Below are 16,460 nucleotides of genomic sequence, written 5' to 3'. Positions count from 1 at the left end.
TCGCCTCGGGGGCGTGCCAGAGGCGGGGTCGGACGGGCGGGCGGGGGAGGAGCCAGGCCTTTTTTTTTGGGCGGCTGGTAGCGTTGAGAAGCGCAGAGGCTTGGGGCAGCCAGGCTGCGGGGAGGCCGCAGCGCGGGGGGCTTAGAGGAGCCGGCGGCAGCGGCGCTCGGTCGGAAGACGCGGCGACGAGGCAGACGAACCCTCGGAGTCACCAGCCAGGGGTCTCCGCACTGGAATTTGATATTCATTTAACCAGGGTTTACCCTCCTCCTTTTTTTCTTAAACATTTTAAAAAACCGTATTCTTTTCAGTTTTAATTTATTTTTGCTTCCCATTCCCCGCTTAAATCGGGCCGACCGTTTGGGAAGATTGCTCCTTTACGCTCCCAAATCACTCCGGATTTTGGAAACCAGTAGCGAGAAGAAAGAGGTAGCAAGAGCTCCGAAGAGAAGTCGAGGAAGAGAGAGACCGGGTCAGAGAGCGCGCGCGAGCGAGCGAGCCACGAGAGGGACAGGGGCGAAGTGAGTGACCTGCTTTTGGGGGTGACCGCCAGAGCGCGGCCCCGCATCAGAACAGTCGCGCTGACCGACAGACAGACAGACACCGCCCCCCGCCCCAGCGCCCACCTCCTCGGCGGCCGGCGGCCGGCGGTGGACGCGGCGGCGAGCCGCGGGCAGGAGCCGCAGCCCGCGCTCGGAGGCGGGGTGGAGGGGGTCGGGGCTCGCGGCGTTGTAGTGAAACTTTTCGTCCAACTTCTCGGCTGTTCTCGCTCCGGAGGAGCCGTGGTTCGCGCCGGGGCAGCCGAGCCGAGCGGAACCGGGAGAAGTGCTAGCCCGGGCCGGGAGGAGCCTCAGTCCGAGGAGGAGGGGGAGGAGGAAGAAGAGAAGGAAGAGGAGAGGGGGCCGCGGTGGCGACTCGGCGCTCGGAAGCCGGGCTCATGGACGGGTGAGGCGGCTGTGTGCGCAGACAGTGCTCCAGCCGCGCGCGCGCCCCAGGCCCTGGCCCGGGCCTCGGCTCCGGGAGGAAGAGGAGCCCGCCTGGGCGACGAAGAGAGCGGGCCGCCCCGCAGCCCGAGCCGGAGAGGGAGCGCGAGCCGCGCCGGCCCCGGCCGGGCCTCCGAAACCATGAACTTTCTGCTCTCTTGGGTGCATTGGAGCCTTGCCTTGCTGCTCTACCTCCACCATGCCAAGGTAAGCGGCCGTCCCCGCCCGGCGCCGCGGGCTGCTGCGAGCGCCTCTCCCGGCTGGGGACGTGCGTGCGAGCGCGCGCGTGGGGGTTCCGTGCCCCACGCGGGTCCTTGGGCACCGGGCGCGCGGCTTCCCCCTCTGTCCTCGTACGTGTAGGGGGAGGGGGCGCGCGCTAGGTGGGAGGGCACCGGGGTAGAGTCTCACCGCCCACGCGGGCCCTGCCCACCCACCAGATCACCGCACGTACGATCTGGGCCGACCAGCGGAGGGCGGGAGCCGCTGGATGAGGCCGAGGGGGCTGGGCTTGCGCTGCCGCCGGCTGCTGAAGTTTGCTCCCGGCAGCTGGTCCCCAACGAACTGAAAGTCCGGGCAGCGGGGGCGGGAGCCGGAGTCCAGCGGGCAGGGGGGTGCTCGGACCTTGGACCGAAGGAGGGCTGAGAGCGTGGAGGGGGCAGGGCGCTGGCTCAAGAGGGGCTCGCTGTCACTGCCGCTGGATCCCTTCGGCCCTCTCCGCGAGTTTAGGAAAAGTTTTGGGGTGGATTGCTGCGGAGACCCCCTCTCCGCCGGGCCACCTGCGCGGCGCCACCCCCGCCCGTCCCCGCTCGCGTCCCGCTCCGTGCCCGCCCTCCCCCGCCCGGCCGGGCGCGCGCGGCGCGGAGCCGATTACATCAGCCCGGGCCTGGCCAGCCGCGTGTTCCCGGAGCCGCCGCGGCCCGAGCTGGGAGTCCCGGGCGGCGAGCGGCGCCCCTCCCCCCGCCGGCCCTCCGCGGGAAGGTGACCTCTCGAGGTAGCCCAGCGGGAGCACCCGGAGAACCACCCTGTCCCTTCCGGCCGCTTCCAGCCCCTAACCTCTTCCTGTGCTAGGAGGGATTTCCTGACGCCCCTTCCCCATTTCCTCCCTAGCGTGGAGAGAACCCCCCTGCCCATCCCTTTAGTTTTCACTACCCTCTGCTGAGAAGACCCATCTAACCTCTCTCAGCCCCCAAGTCCAGGCAGAGGAGGATCTCCGTCAGCGGTCAGGGTGTCAGGGCCCACTGGGGGCTTTGTGGAGAGCTACCACTTGGTGACAGGCAGCTTCCCTCCCTTCCCCCACACTTCCAAGTGGGATGCGCTTTAGCTTTTATGGGGTGGGCCATGGGAGGGTTTACAGAGTGTCATTACCCCACTTTACACTTTTTGGAAAAATGGTTTGAAATTTGCTGTGATGTAGGCAACCTTGGGAAGAACTCCTGCCAGCCTTGCAAACACACTTTGTCCTAGTGAAATGAGACATTTGGAGCAGGAGCAGGTGGTTTTTTGGAACTTCAAACTTGCCCACCCAACTTGATTCTCCAAGCCACCTAAGAGGTCATTTTTCTACCCCTCCCTTAGACCTTCCCCTTGCAGAGAGGCCCTAGGAAGGAAATGGGCTGGGGTCCCTGCTGCCACTGGAGTTCCTCAGACCCTGGCACAAAGGCCTTGGCTCCAGGCCTCCAAGTAGGGAGGGGAGGGGAGGAGTGGCGGACTGGCCATAGCGTGACCTTCAGAGGCCCCCAGAGAAGGGCACCTGGCCCCTCCCCGCACAGAACTGCTCCTCCCTGTGCCCCCAGGCCTTGGAGGGTGTATGAAGTTTCTGTCCCCTTTCCTAGTTGGGGCCCAGGAGGAGTGGAGGCCATAGAGAGAATGTTGGCAGAGGGAAGCCAGGGGGTGTCCTGGGGATGGGTGAGGGGCTGAGGTGGACACTCTGGGGGGCCCCTGCGGGAGCTGCTGTTGGAGGCTATCCAGCTGGGAGTCTGGAAACTGTTATCTGACCTTGGTCCTGGGGGCAAGGCTAGGGGAACTGGGGTGCATTGGGGGTGGGTGGGAAGGAGAGAGAGGCAGACAGACTGAGACTCTCATCTCAGTGGGTCTGCAGTTCTGTGGGCTAGGGGGTGGCTCTGCTGTTCAGGATCTGCCGGGAAAGAGGGGCAGATGGGGAGGGCAGTTGGTGAGAACCAAGACCCTCTGGAAGGGCTGGGAGAAGCCTTTGCCCAGTGCTGTCAGGTTCACATGGTTGGACTTGTTGACCTTCACAGCTTCTGGGGAGGGGAGGAATGATCTGGTGGGGGTGGGGAGGGATGGGGGCAGGCCTCAGGCCTAGGTAGTGCAGGGGGCCCCCTAGGGGCTGGGCATTGCTAAGGCATAAAAGACTTCCCTGGTTGCATTTGAGGAAAGAGCCCAGGTGAGAGGGACTTGGGGACCCCCTCAGTCTGGGAGGGAGGAGAAACCAGGGAACAAGACAGGAGTGTGAAGCTAAAGATGTTGGAGATATATTCAGGCCCTGGTGAGACTTGTGCATGGGGAGAAATGAGCTCTCCCCTCCCTCAGGCCTTCTTCCCAGGTTTTACCCTCCAGGCAACCTGTGGGTTTGCTGAATATTCCTGAAGACTTAAGAGTCTGGATGGGGGAAGGTGGTTGGTGCCCTTCAGGCCTCTGCACCCCCTCCCTTACTAGCATCAGCTCACCCTGGTATTTGTCATGTCAGCAGGAGAAGGTCACCATGTTGTTTTTCTCGCCCCCAGTCCTTCCTTCCTGCCCCAGTCCAAATTTGTCCTATTTTACTTTAATACTTACCTGTGGCTTTGGACCAGGGAGTGGGGGAGTGTGTGTGTGGGGGGGTGTGTGTGAGAAGATTCCCTTAGCTCAGCAATGGGACAGTGAGAATGGGGAGAGGGAACTGTGGAGAAGGGATCTGGACATTCTGCTGTTTTCCTACTGCATTTTGAGCTTCCCAACCCCAATGTCTGGTCAGTCTTTATCTTCTTTGGCTTCAAAATTGGAGCAGTCTGGGGGTGGTGGGTGGGTTCTGGCCTGTAGGGAGCCCCTGGTGGTGCCTAGTTCTACTCAGAAGCCTTGGAGAAGCCAGGGGCTGTGGGCTGGGAGGGCCAGGAGGAGGAAGGAGGGGCAGAGTGGCGGTCCCCCTGCCCATGCCCATGTCTCACTCTTTTGTTTTGTCCTCAGTGGTCCCAGGCTGCGCCTATGGCAGAAGGAGAGCAGAAAGCCCACCAAGGTGAGTCCCCCTGGCTCCTGGATGGGATCTCTTAACTCCCCAAGGGTTGGGTAGGGAGGCCCTGTTTCTTCTTTGATGGTCTGGGGTGGAGATCAGGAAAGGGTAAGATTAACCCTTCTTTCCAGAGGACTGGCTCTTCCCTATGCGGGCCTTTACTAGGGAAAGGACTTGTGGCCTTTTTCTTCTGCTCTTTCCTGTAAAGTTTTCTTTGGAGAGGGAGCTATGAGCATGGACCAGGAGGATAAACAATGTTCAAGGATCCCAGAAGTCTGTTTGTCGCACCCCTCCTCCTCCAAGGGAGGATGGATACTCTATGTCACTTCCCACCCAGCATGTCTCACCTGTGGGGCCTGTGTGCAGGGGCTGTGACCCTTGCCATCCAGAGAGCTGGCTGTGCATGAGCTAGGGGTGCAGAGACCAGCCTCATGGGACCCCATCCCCCAGTTTGTATTTCTTTGGGGGTGGAGAGAGAAAGCCCTAGGCCTCCCTCTTCCCTCCAGGTGGAGGAGGTTTGGGTCCTGTGAACTTCCCTGCTGGGCCAGCAGAGGGCTGGCTGTAGCTCCAAGGCGCCCGCCCCACCCCCTGCCCAAGCCCAGTAGGCCTGCCTTTTGTTCGCTGAGGTTTGGTATAGGGAGCCTCCCATGTCTCTAGGGATGTCCAGGCTCTCCCCACCACTGCATGTGGCCTCTGCTCAAGCCTGGGGCGGAGTGCCCAATGCTACTCCCCCAGCTCCCCATCTCTGAGGAGGTCTTCCTCTAGGCGCTTTTCCCTGACCTTAATCAAGTCGGCCCAGGGTAGTGGCCAAGGGCTGTGTTTGCACTCCCCGCTGGTGGTGATGCCCAGCCGGTTCTGCCTCCTTCCTGGCCTGGGAACCCTTTCCTTGGCCCAGGGCCTGGCTTCCTGGCCACTCCAAGCCTGTACCACTGACAGGCCACCCGCTCCCTGTGTCCCTACCCCCTCAGCCTCCCAGTGGTCTCAGTGGCCTGAGAGAGGCAAGACAAATGGTCTTTGTTGGGGAAAAGGTTGTCTTCGAGAAATAAGGAAAACAACGGAAGCCCGATGTTTGAGTGTCTGTGTGTCCACGCCCTGTGCCAAAGCAGGACAGCTTTCTTTGGAGGCAGTGGCTAGGGTATTGAGGGTGCTGGTGAAGTTGTCCCCTTCTACCTGCCACCCTGGGGAATCCAGGGAGCTTTTCCAAGGAATTCTCACTCAGAGTCTTGTTACCCTCAGCTATCAGCCACCTGGCCAGACTTTTCTACTCTCCTGTCCTGGGTGGGACCTGTGGCCCTGAGGCCTGGGCCACCTCTGTCCCCAACCATGACAAAGTGTCAGGTCTTGATTAGTCATCTTCTTCAATATAGACTTGGCTTAGCAAAGGACTTCTTCAGATCCCTAGTCTTGTTTTTATACTCCGTTTTGAAGACACTTTACCTTAACCCTTTTGGGGGTAGAGAAGAATTTTGTGGCCATTGCCTGAATAGAGAAAGTAGAGGTGGTAGGCAAGGCCTGGGACTGGCTTGGGGGTCCCCACTGTTCTTTCTGTTTTCACATCTGTGGCTTCCCCCTTTCTTACTTTCCCTCATCTCTCCAAATTCTCCTCAACCCACTTATGATACACACAGCCCTCTGGCTCCTCTGCCTTCGTTCTCCTGGAGGGAGGAGGGCGAAGAGGCTCAGCTGCAATCTCTGCGGAGAGCAGTCTGGCTGAGGTTCCAAACCTTGTATTACCTGGGCTGAGAAAAGGGAGCTTGTTTGGGGGCTGGAAATGGTAGGCAAAAACTCCACATTTCAGCCTTTGTTTCAGTGTCTTTAGAGATCAGCCCAACCCGCTTGCACCCGATGTGCAGAGGGAGGGACTGGCCCGTGCTCACACCAAGTTGAGGCCGGAGCCCTGCCTCCTTGCTGCCTGGGTGCTGCTCTTCCCTCCTGTGTAGGTGAAACTCATTTCAGGGACAGAACTGCTATGTGGAGGTAGGGGTGTGTGATAGGGAGTGGCAGGCTGGGCCACAATTTGGAGTAGTCATTCCAGAGTCCTGAGTTTATTTATTCTCAAGGGCCCGCCCCTGTGGCCCAGAATTACCCCTTCATGCACCGATGCACCCCAGGCCCCACCTCCAGCCTGGGAAGCTGTCTTTGCCATGCTCTCCCTCCGGATCAGCTTCTAGAAGTGCTCTGTGGCTGCAGTGGCAACACCGTTTTTCCATGATGCAAGCAGTTTGCCCTCTTGGGTGGGGTTATCGGTGGCTGGCAGGGCCTGCACAGTGTGCCCGCCCACTGCCACCTGCTGATTCCAGGCAGCCCCAGTCCTGTGCTATGCCCACTGCCTCCTCAGCCTACCTCTGGAGAGGGGTCTGGCAGGTGGCAAGGTGCCCCCTGAAGCTTCCCCTCTGTTTTCTCATGGCAGAGGAAGGCTAAGGAAGGCTCTGATGCCCGGGCTGATTTTAACGCTACCACTTACTAGCAGTGTGGCCTTGGGGCAAGTTACTCAGCCGCCAAGCCTCTGGTTCCATATTTGTAAAATGGAGGTCCTGCTAGAACCTCGTAGTAGAGAATTGTTTGAGATGTCAACTATAGGGGACTGTACACAGTGCCCAGCATACAGTAAGTGCTCATTAAATGATAGTTGGTAGGTTGGTAGGGTATGGCAGTGGCTATGGAGAGGTTGTACATAAATGGGGAGTAGGATGGCCAAGCTGGCTGTTCCTTTTTCTATGGGATGCTTAGAGCACCCCAACAGGTATACTCCTACTCAGACTGTCCTCTGGCATCAAGGTTGACCCAGGAATTGGCTTGGCTGTCATGCTGAGGCAGGGGGATGAGATGTAGCAGGCCATCTCCCTCAGAACCCGACAGTATCCTGCGATCTTTGGCATAAAAACAGGTCTTCAGCAGTGTTGATAGGAAGCTTAGGGAAGGACTTCAACCACAGCTGGAGGAACTTAAGTTAGATGTGTGGGAGGACTTGCCCGATAGTGGGTACCTCTCACAGAAACCCTGAGGAGTGGCCTTATGGAGCTGGGTGGAGATAGGGCTTGGCCATCTTTTGTGTGACCTGCTGGGCTCATGTGTCACCCCCTCCCGTGCAGTGGTGAAGTTCATGGATGTCTACCAGCGCAGCTACTGCCGTCCAATCGAGACCCTGGTGGACATCTTCCAGGAGTACCCTGATGAGATCGAGTACATCTTCAAGCCGTCCTGTGTGCCCCTGATGCGGTGCGGGGGCTGCTGCAACGATGAGGGCCTGGAGTGTGTGCCCACTGAGGAGTACAACATCACCATGCAGGTGCCTACCTGTGAGGAGGAGGGGCAGGAGGGCACTTGAGAGGAGGAAACCGACCTGCCTTGTCCAGCTCCTGCCCCTGAGTCAGTCAGGGGGCTATGGCAGGTCTTGCCTCTTTGGGGAAAAAGAAGCCTGTACTTCCCAGTCCAGGTTCCCAGCAAGCCCCAACCGCCTCCTCCTTCTCCCTGACCTTTGCCCCTGGGTTCAGGAGGAGGATGATACCTGTGACAGGAGCCTGTCTCGTCCTCCCTCCCGCTTTGGGGCTCTGTTTGGGAAGTTGGATGAGTGTGGTTTGTGGAGAGTTTCTAAGCCAGTGGTTTGATGCTGTCTGGTGATGGGGTCCATTTCAGCCTGGATAGGGTGGGAGGGAGGGAGCTGTGAGACCCCAGGGTGGGGGCTCTCAGGGTGAGGCCTAAAGGGATGAAAGGAGGGGAGGGATGGGGAGTGGTGAGAACTTAGGACCTGAATTCCCAGCCTGGCCAACCCGTGCAGCTGTATCTGCCCTCAAGAGGAGCAGGGGCTCCTTGAGGTCAGCAGGGTTGGGGGAGTTAGGGTGGGCCTGAGGCTCTTCCTGATAGAGCGCCCGGTCCCCATAACTCCACCACCCATCACTGCTCTGTAGAACCCCTGGGGGCTGAGTGGCAGGAGCCACAGGGGTGTCCCATCTGGGTATGGCTGGCTGGGTCACTAACCTCTGTGATGTGCTTCCTTCTCCTCTAGATCATGCGGATCAGAATCCACAAAGTCCAGCACATAGGAGAGATGAGCTTCCTACAGCACAGCAAATGTGAATGCAGGTGAGGGCGCACTCAGCAAACGGCTGCCTGCTCCGTGCCAGGGTTAAGCCCTTCCGCTTGTTAGTCCGTTTCCACCTCCCAGCCGTGTGACCTTGGGCATTTCAGTTTTACTTCAGTGCCTCAGTTTCCACATCTGTAAAGTGGGTACAATAATAGTATGTACCTCATGGCATTGTTATAAGGATTAAGTGAGTTACATGTGAAGAGATTAAAACTGTATTGTTACATCGTAAATACTATGTTAAGTTTTTATTAGTAGTAGTATTGTTATTATTATGTCATCACTATCATTACCATCTAAACCCTTCTCTGTTTTGTTCTTTTCTCTTTCTCTACCACTGCAGACCAAAGAAAGAGAGAGCAAGGCAAGAAAAGTAAGTGGCCATGACTTCAGTTCTCCTTCTCCTTGCCTGTTTTCTTGGTTTGGGGCTCTTGGCTTCCTCTGTCAGGGGCCTGATGACTTCACTGGGTCAAGAAGTGGTCTCATGAGGACATGTGGTGGCCGCAATGGGATGGAGCAAACTCCAGGATTATGGCTGTAGACATAGGGACAAAACCCAGCCTGGAACCTGGAGCTTCCTTTGGGAGAACCGACGAGTTCCAGGTCTCCAGGTCATCCCTGGCTGGGACTTGAGGTTTTGGTGTGTCGAGGGGTAGTGTGGACACTGGCTCCCTGGCATGCTGTAGCTTCCCATCACCCACCGCAGGGAGTGGGAGCGGGTGGCAGAGAGGCCAACTTTTGTGCGTCAGAGGAAGCAGCCTCTATGGTGGCTGCTGTGGTGGTGCAGTTGGTTTTGGGGCCAGCTGGCGTGCTTTGGGGTGTATGCCCTCCTGCAGGAGTGAAGCAGGCCAGAGACACCCAGTCCTCCTGATCAGGGAGAAAGAATTGATTGAATGTCGGTCATTTTCTGAGGCTTCCACTGGCTCATTGTGGAGGGTCAAGTCAGGATGGAGCAGGGGTGGAGCAGGGCAAGGTCTGGGGGCACTGAGCCCTCAGGACTCGGTGAGCAGCTGGCCTGGGGGATGAGTCTGCAGGAAAAAAAGACTGAGAGAGATCACCTATGCCCTTCCCTCCCCTCCCTCACCACCCTATCTGCTCAGTTTCGGAGGACATTGAAGGCCCTTAGGCCTCAACCCTTTGCCTCTTCCTGAAGTCCCCAACTTCCAGAATTGATGTGGGGGAGAGAGAGAGAGAGAGAGAGCGAGAGAGAGAGAGAGAGAGAGAAAGAGGAAGAGAGGAAGAGAGGGAGAGAGAAGGAGGAAGAGGGAGAATGCGAGTGCACACACTCAAAGACCTTCCTCCTGCTAGCATTTCTCCCAACAAGAGGAAACAGACCTGCCCCTTCCTCAGTGCCTTTCTCCCTCTTTCTTCCCCTGTGGCGGACATTCTGAGGGGCATTCTCTTGGGCTGGCATGTGAGAAGAGCGCTGTTTCCCTTGACTGGACAGGCTTCAGCCTGCCTCCCTTGCCCTTTCCCCAAAGGCCTGCTTTGCCCACAGGGAGAGTGGGGGCTCGCCTGGGCTCAGCAGGGAGTCTGGTGAGATGGTATAGCAGGCTTTGACAGGCTGGGGAGGTGCAACCTGCCAAGTGCACGCAGGCCCCTCCTCCCCACGCCTCCCTAACTCCCACCTCACCCTCCTGCCAGCCTGCCTGGGGCTGTGAGGACACCCAGCCCCACCTCTCAGCAGCCCAGGTTATGACTCGGATGGGCTGATGCCTTATATGTGCCGTCCTTGGCTTTGTGCCAGCCCCCAGTGGAGCTGCTCCCCCACATTCTCAGAGGCAGGGCCTCTGGAGGGACCCTTTTGCTATGGCACTTGGAAATCAAGGTAGAAGGTGCCTGAAGCACAGCCAGCCCCCCCAACTCCCCACCCCCAATTAAATCAGGTTTCTGACCTTTCTCCCCAAAGCCTGGCCTACCTTTTATAGCCCCCTGCCACCAGGACCAGGCTTATACAGAGTAAAGGGCCTACTCTTGGTGCTTTGCCCTCTCCCTGGGACCAGGAGCCACCATGGGCATGGAAGCCTTTGGGGCTTGTGCCCTCCACCCAAGGCCATGCCCAGGGCTGGGTTTGGCACCCCAGGGTGGCTAAAGTGAGCAGAAGGAGCCATCCTGTGCTTGCTGCCCCAACCTGCACATGTGTGCAAGCTCTTCTTTGGAGGCTGCCTGCCTCCTCCCCTGAGCATGTCCTGTCCCTGCCTTCCTCACGGCTTCTCTTCCTCTCCCTTGCCCCCCCCCTCTCTGGCTCTGTTTTTTTATTTTCCAGAAAATCAGTTCGAGGAAAGGGAAAGGGGCAAAAAAGAAAGCGCAAGAAATCCCGGTATAAATCCTGGAACTTGTACGTGGTGCCGCTACTGTCTCATTCCCTGGAGCCTCCCCAGGGCCCCCAATCTAACTCCCGCTTGCAGGACCCCTTAACCCTCCCCCCTCCCTCTGTCCCTCCCTTCCTGCCTCTTATCCTCCCCTCTGCCCCAGTGTCTCACTCTCTCATTCTCACTCCACTAATTGGCACCAATGGGTAGATTTCGTGATGTTGTTGCTGGTCCAGCGTTGGGGGTGGGTGGGCAAAGTGGGCTTGGAGGAATCAGGGAGGGGGCTCTGGCCTGTGCTTGGCTGGGCACTGCCTTTCTCTCACCCACTGGGCACTGGTGGCCGGCCCATGTTGGCATGGGTGCCGGGCACTGGTGCCTGCTCATCCAACTGGTTTCCACTGCTCTAGGCTTCTGTGCTTGTCTGGAAGCTGAGGGTGGTGAGGAGGGTGGTGTGAGGAATGGGCTTGAATGACTTGAAGCAGCTTGTTGTTGGCTGAAGGAGGAGGTGGGGTGGGGTCAGGCACCATCTGGCACCTCCTCTCATGGACTTGGAGCTCCTCGAGGAGGTCCCCCTCCTCCAGCCCGACCATGGCACCCACAGAAGCCTCTCAGTAGGGCGGCTGCTTCCTCTGTGTTAGAGGCTGTGGTGGGCCATGCTCTGGGGCAGCTGCCAGTGCTCCCCTCTGTGGACACTGCCTCTGGGCTCAGCCAGGTGTCATACCCTGTTTCAGCCCAACTCTGGTGGAGGGGCCTGGGCATGCGCCCTCGCACGGGGCGAGGGTGGCTCTCGAATGCCGCCCCAGCAGGTGAAGAGTCAGGTGCTCTTTTGGGGGCAGTAGCAGTTGGGACCCTGTGGCCTGAGACTTGCGCTTGTCCAGTGGACAGCACTGCCCTCCCGGCAGCCCTCTCCTTGCACTCTCTGCCCGTCTGTGTTTGCCTCTCTCTGCGGGCGGGCTTCCTACCAGCGCTGCCTCTTTCTGCGTGCTCTCTGTCTTCCACTGTAGCACTTGGATCCTTCCAGGGCGTGGAAGGGTGTGGGGGCCCACGAGCTGGGTGGGGGCCCTGCTGCACACATTAGGGGGTGTTGCATGGTTTTTTTTCTCTCTCTCTGCTGACGCTCTAGCTTAGATGTCTTTCCTTTTGCCTTTTTGCAGTCCCTGTGGGCCTTGCTCAGAGCGGAGAAAGCATTTGTTTGTACAAGATCCGCAGACGTGTAAATGTTCCTGCAAAAACACAGACTCACGTTGCAAGGCGAGGCAGCTTGAGTTAAACGAACGTACTTGCAGGTTGGTTCCCAGAGGGCGAGCGAGTCAGAGAGGGGCTTGACACAGAGATGGAGACAGAGAGAGGGAGAGAGAGAGAGAGTGCGAGAGAGCGAGCAGTACCTGAGAGGGGCCAGCTGCTTGCTTGGCTTCTAGCTGCCTGCCTGGCGACTACTACCTTCTTGGCTCACGAGGCCCCTGCGGTGGGTGGCGGGAGCTGGTCTGGCCTGGCAGGGCCCCTCAGAGGTTGCCCTGGTTGCCTGAGTGGGTAGACTGGTGTGGCTTAATGTGGTGGTGTGGACGCAAGCTGAGTGTTGTGTCCTGTGGTCCTGCTCATGGTGGCTGTTGGTCCTGACCTTGTGGTTACTACCATTGCTATTAACACTGAGGGCCCTTCCCGGTGTGGGGACGCTATAAAACGCAGACACTCTCCTGGGGGCCTGGCCCTCTGAAGTCTGCACCACTAGGCTTTTCACCCCTCACTGTTTCTCCACAGGGGGCAGGGTGTGAGTTCCTCCTCATACTGGGGTTCTGGAAGGCATGGGCTCCGGCTGTTGGTTTAGGGTGGATAGGAGATTTAACATCTGGGGACAGAAGAGTTCTTTAATACTCCAGTAGTCTCGGCAACAACCCCTAACAGCCCACATATTTCAAATGCCCCCAGGATGGGTGGAGGGAGGGCTGACGCCCAGTTTCCTAACATTAGACTGTGAACTAACTCCTCACACCTGGTCCTGGTTTTTATTCACCTGTGTACCTGTGTGACCCCCGCCCCTCCCCCCTGCCAAGGCATCTATACCTCTGTGCACAGTGGGGACCAGGGGAGTGTCAAGGGTGTGAGCGAGGTCAGAGGGTGAGGTCAGGAGCACAAGGCTGTTTGTACCAGTGTGGCCTGTGCTCAAGCATCACCCGGGGAGGAGGGGCTTTTGTGGGATTCCCCAGGCTAGTCCACATGCTTCATTAACAAAGTCCTCAGAATGTGGTTACTGCCCCGCCACCATGTTCCTGTGGCTTGTGAGTGTTCAGAGGATGCTGGGGACCGTGTCTTGAGGTGTCGCTGTGGGGCTCTGTCTGTCTTGGTGATATGTGAAGACAGAGAGTGTATATTGGTGTTGGCGGTGGGGGCTCTGCCTAACTCCAGGAGTGGATGAGGGGTCTCCACACCCCCTGGTGTGGCGGGGGGTTGGGGACTTGCCACTTTAGGGCTTCCATAGAGATTATTCTTCAGAGAGACTGTCTGGGGTGGGGATGTGTGCAGTGACCTGGGAGCTAACTGAAGTTACCCCAGCTTCTGGAGACCTCCCCCAGCCCCTGACTTAGCTGTATGGGGGATTCAGTAACCCAGCTAAAGGCTTAGGGTCCCCATTCTCAGACTCTCAGAAGGGCAGGGCCTGCTCCAACTCCTCACAGTGGGGTGGGCAGATATCCATCAGCCCAGGGGCGGGGGCATGAGGAGCGAGTTCTTGGAGTCCCCTCCGCTTCAGTGCGACAGCACAGCCACTGATGGCCTCTCCCCCGCCCCACGTTAAAGAGCATATTGGAAAGGAAAGCAGCCTGGGGCCTGGGGCCTGCTGCTGCCAGTGAGCGCAAGAAGGACGAGGCCTGTGGCTGAGGCTGGGAGGGAGGAGTGGGGAAGGGAGTTGTGCCCCCACCCCACTGGCTCCCCCTGCCTTGGGAGCCCCACTTTCTCAGGGGCAGCGTCCCCCTTCAGCTGGCTGTCTCCCACTGGACCCCTTTCCCTTGCTCAAGGTGCTCTTTTCACTCTCTTCCCCAGACCTGCCCCATGAGACTGAGCTGAAACACCTTCTTCTGCAGGGACCCTTCCTGGTTCACTGGGCCCAGCTCTGGCCACCCATTAGCTCTTAAGCGTCACGCAGGGATTGTTCTTTTGTATGTGTTTATTTGTTGCTTGTGATGGGGTGTCCCCATGTCCTTGCTTTGTCTCAACTCGATTGTAAGCTTTAGAGGGCAGATGGGGAGCCCTGAGCATGGCTACTGCTCAGACAGTGGCTGGGACAGGGCCCCTTGGACAGGGGCTGGCCTCTCCCTTGCCCGGGCTCCCCGAGGCAGGACCATGCTGTCACCGTCCTCCCGCTGCCGGGGACACCCCCAGCTCCTCCCCTGGCCCTAACCCCACCTCTGTTTTCCGTTTTGCAGATGTGACAAGCCGAGGCGGTGAGCCAGGCTGGAGGAAGGAACCTCCCTCAGGGTTTCGGGAACCAGACCTCTCACCAGGAGAGATGGATACAGAATGACTGATACAGAAACCACGCCGCTGCCACCACACCACCACCATCATCATCGACAGAACAATCCTTAATCCAGAAACCTGAAATGAAGGAAGAGGAGACTGCGCAGAGCACTTTGGGTCCGGAGGGCGAGACTCCGGCAGAAGCATTCCCGGGCCGGTGACCAAGCACGGTCCCTCTTGGATTTGGATCGCCATTTTATTTTTCTTGCTGCTAAATCACCGAGCCCGGTAGAGAGTTTTATTTCTGGGATTCCTGTAGACACACCTACCCACATACATATGTTTATATATATATATATTATATATATAAAAATAAATATATATATTTTATATATATATAAAATATATATATTCTTTTTTTTTAAATTAACATTGCTAATGTTATTGGTGTCTTCACTGGATGTATTTGACTGCTGTGGACTTGAGTTGGGAGGAGACTGTTCCCACCCAGATCCCGACAAGGAAGATGGGAGGAGAGACTCTGGCATGATCTTCTTGTGGCTCTTAGGGAGGCCAGGGTCCCCTCCCTTGCCTAGGAGCATGCAAGGCCAGGGCATGGGGGCAAATTTGGCCTGCTTTTGGGAACACCGACAAACCCAGCCCTGGTTCCGAGCCTCTACCCCGAGTCAAATGGACAGAAGGATAGACGACAGGTACAGGGGTAAGGACGCTGGCTCCGATCAGGAGTTTGGGGAGCCTCAGGACACTGCTGTGCTTTGGGGAGCCCCTCCACGTGCTGCACGGGCATCCTGCCCCCAGGGGCACTGCCTGAAGGATTCAGGAGCCTGGGCAGCCTTTACCTACTCTCACCTGCCTCTGAGATGCCCAGGAGGCCACTGCCAGGTGTCCTGGCGAAGAGGAGAGGACGCTGGTGGAACAAGAGCAGCCTGATGAAGCTCGTCGTCTGTGGGAAGGGCCTCTTGCCTTGGCCACTTCCCTGCTCCCTTTCTGGGCGCAGCCCAGGGGGCCCGAGGTCCTCAGACCATTGAAACCACTAGTTCTGTCCCCCAGGAGACCTGGCTCTGTGTGTGTGAGTGGTTGACCTTCCACTGTCCCCCCACCCGACCCTTCCCGCGGCACAGAGAGACAGGGCAGGATCCATGTGCCCACCATGGAGGCAGAGAAAAGAGAAAGTGTTTTATATACGGTACTTATTTAATATCTCTTTTTAATTAGAAATTAAAACAGTTAATTTAATTAAAGAGTAGGGTTTTTTCAGTATTCTTGGTAATATTTAATTTGAACTATTTATGAGATGTATCTCTCTCGCTCTCTCGCTCTCTCTCTCTTATTTGTACTGGTCCTTACTGGTCTTTGTGTATAAAATTCATGTTCCCAGTCTCTCTTCCCTGATCGGTGACAGTCACTAGCTTGTCCTGAACAGATATTTAATTTTGCTAACACTCAACTCTGCCCTACCCTTTCCCCCGGCTCCCCACCACACATTCCTTTGAAATAAGGTTTCAATATACATCTACATACTATATATATATTTGGCAACTCGTGTTTGTATATATATATATATGTTTATGTATATATGTGATTCTGATAAAATAGACATTGCTATTCTGTTTTTTATATGTAAAAACAAAACAAGAAAAAATAGAGAATTCTACATACTAAATCTCTCTCCTTTTTTAATTTTAATATTTGTTATCATTTATTTATTGGTGCTACTGTTTATCCATAATAATTGTGGGGGAAAAGATATTAACATCACATCTTTGTCCCTAGTGCAGTTTTTCGAGATATTCCGTAGTACATATTTATTTTTAAACAGCAACAAAGAAATACAGATATATCTTAAAAAAAGCATTTTGTATTAAAGAATTTAATTCTGATCTCAGAGCTCCTCCTGGTTTCTCCTTCTCCATTGAATCTTTGTTCCAGATTTCCTCCTGCCCCCTTTCCCTCCTCCCTTGGGGAACATGGCATTTATTTGAGGCCTGGGAAAGGGGTCCCAGGTGCTGGGGCCTGAGTCCTTCTGGTGTAGCTGGGCTGGTCCTGGGGAACCTGTCCATGCTCTGCCATGATATGGCGGGGCGGGGGGCCCTCTGGGAACGGGGAAGGGAGAGACAGCTCCTTGGGAGCCACGGGCTCCGAAGTGAGTAGAGCTACCTTTAGGAACCACATAGTCCTGGCCCTCCCTGTCCCTTGGTCAAGGAAGGAACTGGCCATAGATCTGAGCTTGCTACTCAGCAGAAAGGGGAGGGCTGGATTTGGCTATGGGACTGGGAAGTGGGTGCTCATGGGGACCTGGACCCCAAGATGTACTTGAGTTTTCCTTAGTGAACCCTGGAGGTCCCTGAGCCCCTGAAAAGTAGACCCACAGCTCTTTTCAG

At 56.9% G+C, this 16,460-nt stretch overlaps 1 protein-coding gene across 1 annotated transcript; it reads left to right on the top strand.

Moving 5' to 3' along the window:
• Nucleotides 1–92: 92 nt before the first annotated feature.
• VEGFA (vascular endothelial growth factor A) lies at nt 93–15,959 on the top strand. The gene is made up of 8 exons (XM_080666880.1): nt 93–1,190; nt 4,167–4,215; nt 7,302–7,498; nt 8,216–8,292; nt 8,637–8,666; nt 10,560–10,631; nt 11,760–11,891; nt 14,025–15,959. Exons 1-8 carry the CDS (start codon nt 1,125–1,127, stop codon nt 14,044–14,046), a joined length of 645 nt encoding a protein of 214 aa, XP_080523006.1. The 5' UTR covers nt 93–1,124; the 3' UTR covers nt 14,047–15,959.
• Nucleotides 15,960–16,460: the final 501 nt, after the last annotated feature.

The sequence above is a fragment of the Plecotus auritus genome, assembly GCF_963455305.1.
Source record: "Plecotus auritus genome assembly, chromosome: 4".
NCBI lineage: Eukaryota > Metazoa > Chordata > Mammalia > Chiroptera > Vespertilionidae > Plecotus > Plecotus auritus.
This window is presented reverse-complemented; position numbering and strand designations above follow the sequence as displayed.

Coding starts and splice junctions, on each gene's coding strand:
- VEGFA (XM_080666880.1), top strand. CDS start 1,125: ATGAACTTTCTGCTCTCTTGGGTGCATTGGAGCCTTGCCTTGCTGCTC. Junction 4,216..7,301: donor AGAGCAGAAAGCCCACCAAG/GTGAGTCCCCCT, acceptor CCTCCCGTGCAG/TGGTGAAGTTCATGGATGTC. Junction 10,632..11,759: donor CGGTATAAATCCTGGAACTT/GTACGTGGTGCC, acceptor GCCTTTTTGCAG/TCCCTGTGGGCCTTGCTCAG.